General features: G+C 36.9%; 1 protein-coding gene across 1 annotated transcript in view; it reads left to right on the top strand.

Moving 5' to 3' along the window:
- The window catches only part of LOC117095600 (putative uncharacterized protein ENSP00000383407), a 56306-nt gene that overhangs the window by 20354 nt on the left and 23429 nt on the right, over positions 1-12523 (top strand). The window contains exons 2-4 of the mRNA XM_033232177.1: positions 1301-1341; positions 4422-4459; positions 7049-7135. Of these exons, the coding sequence (XP_033088068.1) occupies positions 1301-1341; positions 4422-4459; positions 7049-7135 (166 nt within the window). The remainder of the gene's footprint in view (positions 1-1300; positions 1342-4421; positions 4460-7048; positions 7136-12523) is intronic.

Below are 12523 nucleotides of genomic sequence, written 5' to 3'. Positions count from 1 at the left end.
TTGTATACTTCTAGGGCACAGGATGACAAAGCATAGAGAATGGAAGGAGTGGTCCATCTGACCATTAACTCCTCAAAGGCCTGTTGATATCCTAACTCACATTAGGGCGTAATTCATGACTCCCACATCCTTACCTACAACCCCCATCTGCCACCTCTTCCCTACAAGCAATGTCCTGTGAGTTATGCACAAGTATTTCAAACTTGGTAATGTGTGCTCCTTAAGTTCAGGGACTGACTGTTTCAGCATGTGGGGTTTTAGTAACGCTCTGCTCAACCGCTAGGAAAATAAGATATCCAAATTGTCCTCTGCAGTTAAAACTCTTGATACAAACAAAATAAAGATTAGATAAATGGCCCCTTCAATCACTATCTTGGGGAAAGGTTATCTTAGATTTCACTGTGCTCAGGCTGGTACTATTAACACTGGAATAATCAAATCAAACTTCCTTTTTCCGGTTTACATTCACCATTCCTCTTAGCCTTAGCATTTGTGTTTTTTCCCCTCAGAAGTGGAATATTGGTTGCAATTTTCTTTAGTATGTAAATTCCTGCCATGCCAAACAAATGCACCTCTCCAGAACACAATTGGTCACCTTTCATGCAGATATTCAGTAAATGTTTTTTAAATGGAGGAGTAGATGAATAAAAAAGAGAGAATCTGAAGGGCTTTTAAAGGTGCCTAGGGCAGTTTAAGCTCTTTCAAGGATGGTGAAAAATGTGATAAATTCTTTCCCCAAAGTGTAAGGGATTTTACACAACTGTCACTCGGTCTGAAGAAAAAGGTCAGATGAATCACAGATACATTTCAACACCCTCAGGGTATTGTGATAGGCTACTTTCCATCTTTCTCAACTGAAGGCACTCTATGATATAACTAACACACCGTGGTATGTATCTCTGTCCTTGGTTTTGGTGGATTGATGGAGGGACAGAAGGTTTAGATAATGAGGATTTAATTGGGTGTTTTAATTTAAAAGACCTGTTGTTGTTTTTTTAAACTGGCAAGGGCTTTTTAAAACTGGCAATAGCTTAAAATAAGGTACAAGCCCTAGTTAATAAAGGAAACATCCTATCTTTCTCAAAGTTACAAAGACAAAAGGAAAAAGTTAAAATTTGAGCCAAACTTCTGTGACACATTACTAAAATGCAACGAGGAACATATCAGTCTTTTTACTAGGGAAGAGGCAAAATGAACTGCATTCGGATTATACTAGAAAATGAATGAATTCTCTTTTGGATCTCTTGGTACAGTTTCGTCTTATATTATATTATGTATTTTATTTTATTTTATTTTACAGGGGATTTCTAATTTGGAGAATGCAAAACCAAAAAAGAGAAAGTAAGTCAAATTTACTTTGTAAACTTCATGTTCCCTTAGTTCTGTAATGTTGAATGTGAATTTTTAGTGGACTTCGTGGCAAAGTACTTTTTTTTTTGGAGCTGTCAAGTACAAATCTAGATGTGGATGGCTTTGCTACCATTTCTCTGTTTATGCTGATGCATGGGAAAGCTATGTTGTGACATTTCAGTAGACAGGGATGTGAAAATTAAATTTTCAGAAGAAACATGTCTAAACCAGGCCTAGATTAAAGTGGGAGCATACATAAAAACATATTTCTATCAGTGACCTGTAAATCTTCCGAAGTAGTTTTCTAATCCACATAAAAATGTGTTTGCAAAGAGTCTCAGGTTATTTAGGTCAGTCTGGCTTTACGTTCAGCACATCCAGCTGCCAGAGAACATGACATACACATGTTGCATAAGGTAATGGGATTTTCATTGATAAGCAGGAAATACACAGGGGCAGGAAGCCGGTTTATGGGGAAACTTTCAGATTGCTTGCCGAGGGGCTTCCTTGCACCCTGGATTGGTCTGAAGCCAAATTGTGAATTATGTGACGTTCTCTCTGGGTGTCCTTTTTCTCATAAGTTCTTACTCTATTCTCACCCGGGCACTCTGTGCTTTTTCATATTCTTTCCTTTTTTTTTCCCCCTGCTCAAAGCTTTCTCCTAGTTAAAAATATAAAACACGTCCATAGTAAGTAGGTAATTGGGTGATTAACAGCTTAAGGACCTGTCAGGGTGGCGTAGTTGTATTTTAGCTACAATTAACTATTTAAACCACAACACTGGCATTTTAAGCATGAGGTGGAGTAAAGAAGGGACTTTGGCAGGACCTTTCTCAGTCTTATCGCCATGTATGTGAGGCTGTTTATTCTGACCATGAATAAGAAATTCACTAATTCCAAGGCACGTGCTTAAACAAAATAGTAGCTGTTGGCTTATGATTGATGCTTCCACAGAATATAGGCTACCAAAACATAGATGACAGGAGGATTTAATTAAAGGGAAAGTGTCTGATGCTGACCAATTTACAATTTTTCTAACATAAACCAGATCAGTTAAGGTAGGCCTCAGAGTCCAAGCAATTAAAATAAAATTGAAGTCTCCATTGAGTTCCTTAGTTTGTTTTTTTTTTTTTTTTTTTTTTTTTTTTTTTTTTTTTTTGCCCACCACTCTCCTGATGGAAATGATGTCTCATGTTGTTATAGACCTACCTCACTTTACAGTATTATAAACAGATTTATTTGTTTGGAATTCTTGCTACATACCAAGAGATGTCCTAAGCATTTTGCATTAAAAAATTAAAAACAAACAAAAGATTAAGAAAAAGGAAACCTTATATATGCATGTTTTTGCTTACAATTTTGGACTTAAAAAGGGTAACCTTCGTTTTAATTTAATGACTGTCAAGAATATGTATCTGTGCTGCCTAAGTGAGCACATGACTATCAAGTATATGAATAGTGGAAAACTCTTAAGCTGTAACAGTGAGTGATGATATGTGTGTGTGTTTACCCTCACCCATGAACTGATCAGCACAGTCCAGTCAGCATAATCCTATCCTCTGTTTCTGTTTCAAAACATTTTATTATGGAAATTTTCAATCATACATAGAGGAAGAGTTAATGATAAACTCCTATCACCAAACTTAAACAAGGATCAACCTATAGTCAATTTTATTTCTACCCATTCTACTCCCCCAACTGCATCCCCACTGTTTTTGTATTAATAAAGCAGGTGCCAGACACATAATTTCATGCTTCAGTGTATATTATTAAAAAAAAGGAATTATTTTTTGAAAAGCATAATCACAATACCATTACTGCACTAGAACAAAACAAGACAAATGACATTATATTGCCAAATATACAGTCAATATTAAACTATTTCTGACAGACTCGAATGCTTTTTCAGAGTTGGTTTGTTTAAATCAGGATCCAAAAAGCTCAGCTGGATTCAGTTCATGTCTCTTCATTTGTGTCTTTTCATTTATTCGTTGAAGAAACTGGAGTCTGTGTCCTGAAGAATTTCCCAGATTTTTGAATTTTGCTGATTGAATCCTTGTATTTTTTTAAGCATGTTTTTCTCTACTCTATGTTTCCTGTAAACTTTTAGTTAAATCTCAAAGTGTGATAAGATTCAAATATATATAAAGTATGAAAAGGTCCAAATATATATATTTATATGTATATTTAAAAGTTGGTCTTGAGTGACTGCATACTTTCTCTTTTGTTGTATTGTAAGCTATATGTTTAGTCTTGCTGTTATTTACCTACCTCACTTTACAATATTATAAATAGCTTATTTGTTTGGAATGCTTGCTATGTGCCAAGAGATGTCCTAACCATTTTGCATTAAAAAATTAAAAGGAAAAAAAATTAAGGAAAAGGAAATCCTATCTATGCATGTTTTTACTCACAATTTTGAGCTTGAAAAAAGGGTAATCTCGGTTTTAATTTAATAACAATGAAGAATATCAATAGTCGAAAACACTTAAGCTATAACAATGTCAGTTATGAGATATGTGTGTTTTCACCCACACACATGAATTGATTAGCACGATCATATTTTTATGACAGTGATATTGCTCAGTGGGTTCAGATGGTATCAGGTGGAGCCATTCGGCATAAAGTTGCCCATCAGCCTTTCAATTAGGCTTTATTGGTAATTGGTGATTATTTTCCAGATCTGTTATTTTATTAGAGATTGCATAATGGTTATATTAAATTTACATTATCCTTTCTGTATTTATTAACATAATTATTTGGAAAAGTACTTTCCCCCCATAACTATTTGGTTATCCTGAGATACTTTCATGTAAAATGACTTACCATTTTGTTCAGGTTTTATGAATATCAGTTTCTCCATATAGCATAGAAATTTATAGACTCAAATTATACTTGTATTTACTGTAATTTGCCACCTAGGGTTAGGAAGATTCAAGATCATAGGTAGACCTTAGTTAGAGGTAGAATTCATTTCTGCTCCCAAAGTGTTGCACACATTCTAATTTCTGTTTGATTAAGATGCTATTTATGAAATCTAGACTTAAATATTGTTTCTTTTATTCTTCCAGGTTATTCCGGAGATTTATGTCTGAAAATAAAATATTTGGTTAGTGATTCCCAAAGTTATAAGTGTAAATGATGTATTCTGTCTCCCCAAAAGTTCTTTTCTCCTGCTCCTGCCATAAAGCAACAAAACTGATTAATGAGAGTCAAATTGAGTTGTCTTTGAATTATACAGAAGAACATTTTTTAAAAGTGGCTTCATTCTAACTTTAAATGGCTATGACAAAGAACTCATTGATTTATTTGCAATAATTTCCTGTTATATTTAAACAGAATAATCCTCTTTGGTAGTTCATTGGCTGATTATCTTCCAGCTCTCCATGTGTATCTTGGCTGCTGCATGGCCAAGGTGACTTGTTAGAGATCTTTTTAGATCTGTGAATCTATGAGACAATAAAAAATCAGCAGAAAGTGGTTTTATTATAAAAGTCTCTTCTACAACTTTTCACACACCAAATCTTCTCTTTAATTTTTGTGATAGCATTCATAGTAATAACACATGCAATCAGTTTGGTTTGTATTTTAATTCTAAAGTAACATTGATTTCCATTCATTACTTTTAGAAAGTTAATAGATTATCTCTCTTTTTACTTTACAGCAAATAGGGAGTCAGTAATTACAAAACATTCACAATGGTGAAACATCTGGGTCATCCAGTCAATAATTTTATTTATTTATTTATTTTTAAGACGGAGTCTTGCTCTGTTGCCAGGCTGGAGTGCAGTGGTACGATCTGGGCTCACTGCCACCTCTGCCTCCTGGGTTCAAGCGATTCTCCTGCCTCAGCCCCCAGAGTAGCTGGGACTACAGGTGCGTGTCATCACACCCAGCTAGTTTTTGTATTTTTAGTAGAAATGGAGTTTCACCATGTTTGCCAGGATGGTCTCCATCTCTTGATCTCATGATCCGCCCACCGCGACCTCCCAAAGTGCTGGCATTACGGGCGTGAGCCACCACACCAGGCCTCAATAATTTTTTTTAATGTAGTGTGCCAAACTTGTGGGTACCCTTTTCCCTTTCCTTCTTCCCAGCACAGGAGTCGGGTGCTAATATCCATTTCCTTCTTTTTATTTTTTTATTTTTTATTTTTTATTTTTTGAGGCGGAGTCTTGCTCTGTCGCCCGGACTGGAGTGCAGTGGCCAGATCTCAGCTCACTGCAAGCTCTGCCTCCCGGGTTTACGCCATTCTCCTGCCTCAGCCTCCCGAGTAGCTGGGACTACAGGCGCCCGCCACCTCGCCCAGCTAGTTTTTGTATTTTTAGTAGAGACGGGGTTTCACCGTGTTAGCCAGGATGGTCTCGATCTCCTGACCTCGTGATCCGCCCGTCTCGGCCTCCCAAAGTGCTGGGATTACAGGCTTGAGCCACCGCGCCCGGCCATTTCCTTCTTTTTAAAAAAACAATTTTCTGGTAGGATCTGAAAAGCTCATTCTGACTAAGGTGATACCCCACAATGGGTACAACTTTGAAGGATATCTGTGTTTTAATCAGGTTTCTATTCTCCCAGCAGTAACATCTACAGGTGCTGGATCCTATCACAGTCCTGCAGTCACTCACTGTTAAATATTTTGAATATCAGCCCTGATTTGAAGAGCGCATAGTCTTAAATAAAAGGAAGTAAAGCAAAATTTTCTTTTTCATCTAGATCCATTCTCAGTCTATTCAGCATGTACATACAATACAACCAATATTTCTATCCTAACATGATTCTTGATGATCAAGTGCCTTTTCTACAATCAAAACATATGAGCAAATAGTGACTTTGGAAACAACACAGCATGCTGAGTTTGTCTTCACCTTCACGCTACGCATTGGTGGCATTATTTAACATTTCTTTTATCCATGTATGATAGAACATGTAGAATGATTTACCTGAAGTAAGTAATTTAGAAGGGACTCCAATTTTCCATTTGGTGCAATTCATTTCTTCACATGTCCAGGCCCTGCTTTAGATGTTGGGAGGACAAAGTTGAGCAAATCATTGACCTTCCATTCAAGGATCTTAGAGTTTCTTGAAACCATCACAGCTCAATGTTCTTTCTACACAATTAGTTTGTTAGAAATGATGTGGAATCTTGAGGGTAAGGATACTTTAACCTTTTAAGGATGCATAAAAACAATTGATTATGACCCTGTTTCTACAAAAAAAAAAGAAAATGTGCCTATCATGGTGGCACATGCCTATAGTTTCAGCTACTTGGGAAATTGAGGCAGGAGGATAGCTATGGCCCAGGAATTTGAGGCCGCAATGACCTATGATCACACCACTGTACTCCAACCTGGGCAACAGAGTACGACCCTGTCTCAAAAAAGTAATAATAATAATAATTGGTTATGAATTCAAGAAAACTACTACAAAGAATAATGCAATCATAAGCTGTCAAGAGACATTAGAGTAACAGCATTCTATCATATATGGTGAGGTGCCTATGTAGTTCATGGGAATAAGTGGGTAGCCCACAGGATACCTGCAGTTGTCCATGAGGAACTAGAACTCCCTAGAACTAGAGCTCTCTTAAGATATCACTTACCAAGTTACAACCCCCGTGCTGAACTTGTTTTGATTTCAAATGTTTTATACTTACTGGACAAATGTTACTGTGAATTCTAACTAATTATCTGCTTCATTTTAGAAGGAAAAACTGTGAATGACAAAACCTGGCAGGAACACAGCAAGCATAAGAATGATTCCCACCTCAGAAGGCCCTGTCAGCTAAAAGGTAATTGCTAAATTTAGTTCAGCTGACTTTGCATTTGCCCAAAGTAGTTTAAAGGGCAGGTAAGAAAAATTTACATCTTTCACCATGAAAATAAGTGGAATATTGTGGTCTACTTAAAAAGGAAAACCAAATAAGAATAGAATATGCATTATTATAAACTATTAATATATACATGTATACATATACATATGTGTATAAACATCACATAGACACGTACAGAAAGGAAGTGGGATCTAGTTAAGTTGCCTGCTGAAGCAAATAAGCAATTGAAAAGAAAACTGAAAGTTTTAATGTACAAAAGAATTTGAAAATATATTAAAAATTAGGCCGGCCGTGGTGGCTCAAGCCTGTAATCCCAGCACTTTGGGAGGCCGAGATGGGCAGATCACGAGGTCAGGAGATCCAGACCATCCTCGCGAACACAATGAAACCCCATCTCTACTAAAAAAATACAAAAAACTAGCTGGGCGAGGTGGCAGGCGCCTGTAGTCCCAGCTACTCGGGAGGCTGAGGCAGGAGAATGGCCTGAACCCGGGAGGCGGAGCTTGCAGAGAGCTGAGATCCGGCCACTGCACTCCAGACTGGGGGACAGAGAGACTCCGTCTCAAAAAAAATAAAATAAAAATTAGAGCACAAAAAAACTCTAAAGATAACATCGATATGTTAATACTTATGTTTAGGTCTTCTTAAAAAATGTAAGAGAAATAACCTTGATTATGAATATATAATTAGGTCTTTTTATAATTTAAAAATTTCCAGGAGAGTAAATTAGCAGTCAGGTATAGAATAACATATTAATAGTAAGTGATTTCATAATTAAAATTACTTAACTTTGGGAAGACAAGTAATAAAACAGAAAGTTTTAAGAGTTTACAAAGATGAAAAACGGTATCAAAAGTTGATCTGCTTGGTATTCATCCCCAAGGGTTATTGGAATGAGAAAAAAATTGATTATATTAGCTATTGATGATTCAAGAGTCTAGAAATTTCACCTGGGAGTGAAGAATGGATTGGGAACCTTAGGAGTATGCCTAGTGCTCTATTCTATGGTTACAAGGCAAAGTCCTTTTTACTCTCCTGTGTCCTCTCTTTATGCAGAAGGAAGGAGTCTTTCCTGGGGCTGCAAGCTGTGTTGCCTGGGATTGGGAAAGGGGTGATGAAAGCATTCCTTTGACCATCCCTGCTGATGTCTTACTGGATCATGTGCACCTCAATTCCACTGACTTTGAGCCTAGCACAGCACCAGGACTTGCCCAGGAATTTCAGGTCCTGTGGTCTGGACTGCCTTTCAAGTTTACTTAGGACCCTAAAGTGCTTCAGCCCACTCTGGAGGGGCTAGTCAGAATTTGGGGGCGAGTCTATATACTCCCCCTGTAGTGGATAACTAAAGTTTGCCCTGTGTTGCTTTTCACTGTGAGAGACAGCACTGAGGTCAATGCAAAGTCCCACAATAACTTGGCTCTCCCTTCCCCAAGCACAAAGATTCTCTCTCAGCACCATGAGGATGCTACCAGGGATAGAGGAGGGCGGTGGAATCAGCAATCCCAAACTGCCTTTCCTACTTTTTTAGTACCTCTTTCAAGGATATGATGATTTTAGAACAAGGTATTGTGATCACTCACTCGATTTTTACTTACTTACGGAGGTGCTCTCTTGTGTGAAGAGCTATTCAAGTTGGTATTCCTGTGAGAGGGATGATTACTGAGGGTTCTGTTCAGCCACCTTGCTCTACCTCCCTCTCTATCATGTTTGGATTGGACTCTGTCTTTACCACATGGATGCCAGCTATATGCATTCACACCTTCAGTCAGTTAATCAAACACTCGTCTATCAGTTTCTCTAGTCATCCACCATTCCGTTTATCTATTAATCTTTCTATAAGCACCTGTTGTATTTTAGATTATTGTATATTGATCTATGGATAAAGAAGGTATAATGGTGTTACAGATTATTGTAGATACAAATTTTTCCATAAATTTCTTCAAGTATTCTATTTCCTAAAACTACCTTTCTCTTATGTATGTTTTTTGTTTTGTTTTGTTAGTTTGGGAATAAAAGGCAGGGAATCCTCTTATAGCTACACTGAAAAAGCAGCAAAGAATCCTGACCTTAGGTGAGTTACTTCTGGTTGCTTTGTCAGAGAAGGAAGAAAGAAAGCCTTTACAGAGTTTTTCCCAGCTTTGATATTTCTCAGGGTCTTGAGTGACCGTGTGTGTTCAGCGAGTGTGTGTGCATGTGTGTGTGTCCAAGAACCTCAGCAGACATTTCAGTAGCAGCAGTTGAGTCACTGGACATTTCCTAGAGATTAATGCTGTACTAGGAAGAGTTGGTGGCCAGAGACCAAGGCTGTCTGTAACATTATAAATTGAAGGGAGAAATTCAAGGCCACAAGTTGTAGGCTCTAATTTTATGGGTATAGTGGTTTCATTTGGAAGGTTCAGAGTATTTCTAAGTAATTAGTGACCTACGTATCAACCTAAAATATTTCTTTCTCATTTTAAACACTCCTTTTTAGCTGTTAATTGCATAATTACTTAGGGTTAGTTTACTGTGCCTGAGGATAGACAGTCTGTGGAGTTCAGTGAGATGAAGATGGGAAAGTGCATCATTGTTGTCATCCACAGCCCACATGATTTTACTAGATACTAATGATGAAATTGTAAAGATAGCTTCAATAAAATAGAAGAAAATATATAGGGAAATAAACTGTAGGAGTGACATTAAGTCCTAAGAAACCGTATAAAATTCAAGGCCAAAAAAAGGCAATTTTCCTCAATTTCAATTTCAAAATGATATTTTGACATTAACACATTATATTAATAGCATTTCAGCCCTAAAGAATATTGGGACCTGATGAAAAGATTCCACAGGCTATATTTAGCTAAGATTTGTGTCTGATATATTAATCCATAGCTCAACAACATGACTCTACTATATAGGTTAAGGCCAAATTTGTCAGAATAAGTTGAGTTCCAGATGCATAATATTTTTAATTTATCTAGTCCATTTCCTTCTTCTAAGGAGATTTTTATCTAAGCCTACATCTGTTCTATTAAAAGAGACTACATCTGTAAAATAATGTAGAATAAATTGAGTGCTTAGGACTTTACAACTAAAAAATTGGCATAGCTTAGGTGTGAGGAGAAATTAATCTATAATTCGGGTTAATTGTTAAATTTTCGGCATTATAAATAGGAAGAATATTTGTAATATTTATTTTACTAAGCTAAAGTCCATTTAAAAATATTTAAATTTATTCGACTTTATTAAAAAGAGTTGAGAAGAACAAACTTTTGAATCTGTGAATTGGAGTTTACCTAAGATTAAGTTATGATTTAATTAAAGATAATTTCAAGAATAGGATTTTCATATTTTATACCAGAAAGTACAAAGAATAAAAATAAATCAACTTTTAAAAAATAATAAAAAGGAAATAAAACTTATTTGGAGATTCAGAAATTTTTCAATCAATCAGTGTAACTGTGACAGACTATTCTACAAGAAAAAGCTGGGGAAAAATGGCATATATTACTAAGGGAAGTGAGGGACCAGACAAAGTCAGAAAACAATGTTAGTAATAAGAGAAACATTAACTTCACCTATACTGCTGCAAACTTACTTTAAAAATAAATCTTCTTTACATGTGGCTTTGATGAGATTAATTATAAAAGGAGGAACCCAGAGGGAAAGAAGAGGTGTTCTTAAGGATTTCTACTCTAGTCCACCATTTCAATTACCATTGGTTTGAAACCTAATTTCTCTCCTGACTTCTAGTCAACATCATTATTTGTCCAGCCTCTTCAATGTAAGCTTATAAATATTTTGGCTTAATTTTTCAAGATCTTATTAATTATTTTTCTTCATTGGCCTGAGGCCAAGTAGCTTAATTTTAAGATGGCAAAAGATGATATAAATTCACAACTATTTTCACCATTCTGGTTAATTTTCAGGAAACACACATTTAATTTTAGAAAAACGTGTTTCCCAAGGGCAGGTAATTTAACTTTGGCCAAACTGGACTACATGAGGAACACCAGAGGGAAATCCTACTTCACACCTCTAAATGCTCGCTTACAAGGTGGGAATAAAGTCCCTGAGGAAAGGGTACCCACTGCATGGTGTGATGCCTCATATATCCAAGGAAGGCTTTCTGAATTCAATGATGAGACCACTTAGACTTCTGGTGTTTTATTCAAATGAATCTTCGGATCCTTTAATTCTTTAGAGGAGTTCTTACTGAGATTATAGTTGCCTGTTTGAAAAGTAGTATAGTCAGAAGTATCTATGTTAGAAAACCTAAAAACTGATTAGAATTAAAAACTTTTTTTTACATCCCTTTTATTCCTTTTGCTGCCTCTGTATTTGAAGGGCAGTTGTAATCTCAATTTTTATGCTGGATGGCATATTTTTATGCACATTGACGTTGGTAATCTACGATGTAGTTCATGAATGTTCTGATAATCTATTGCAGCAAACAAACCATTCCAATAGTTAGTAGTATAACAGAACATCTTATTAGGCTCATACATTTGCAGGTCAGTAATTCAGTTGGGGAACTGGTCTGCAATGTGATGTCTGAGGCTTCATTTGGGAAGACTTGAATGACTGGGGAGGACTTAAACATCTGGTAGCTGGAGTCTTATAGAGGCTCCTTCACTTACATGTCTGACCACTAGTCTAGGTTAGGCTCGGCTCAGCTGGGCAGCCAACTAAAGAACCTATATGTGGCCTTTTCATGTCGCCCCAGCTTCTCCCAGCCTCAGGGTTGGGTTTCAAGTGTGTGCAACATGCAAGGGAGCTTCACACATCACAGGAAGAAGTGTCTAGGAATGAACATCCCAACAGCCCAAGGTAGAAGCTGCAGGTTTCTTGTTTTGTAATTTTGTTTGTTTGTTTTTTGCTTTTTGAGACAAGGCCTGACTCTGTTGCCCAAGCTGATCTTAAACTCCCGGACTCAAGCAATCCTCTGCCTCAGCCTCCCAAGCAGCTGGGATGTGGGTGCTACACTGTCCCCGGCTTATGCAAGGCTTCTTTAACCTAACCTTGGAAATCACAAAATATTACTTCCACTGCACTCTACTGTGACAAGTGAGTCACTAAGATCACCCCAGAGTCAACAGGAGAAGAATTAGACTCAATTTCTTGATGGAATGGGAAGGCTTGGTTGTGGCCAACTTTGGAAAATACAGCCCACATATTGTCTAATTCAACTCCCACCTTTGCTGCTACTTAGGACCAAATAGATTCTGTCTTTATAAAGCACTTTTTGGAGGGTAATATTTGGGAATCATAAATAAATAAAAATGTATGAGACCAGACACCAAAGGTTTAAGTTTGCCTAATTTAGTCCCAACCCTTAAAGGTCCCCCATTTTCTACAGCAGGGGCT

Source organism: Trachypithecus francoisi, unplaced genomic scaffold (assembly GCF_009764315.1).
Source record: "Trachypithecus francoisi isolate TF-2019V2 unplaced genomic scaffold, Tfra_2.0 Lachesis_group14, whole genome shotgun sequence".
Lineage (NCBI taxonomy): Eukaryota > Metazoa > Chordata > Mammalia > Primates > Cercopithecidae > Trachypithecus > Trachypithecus francoisi.
Note: the sequence above shows the minus strand (reverse complement) of the source record. Positions and strands in the feature narration are given on the sequence as shown.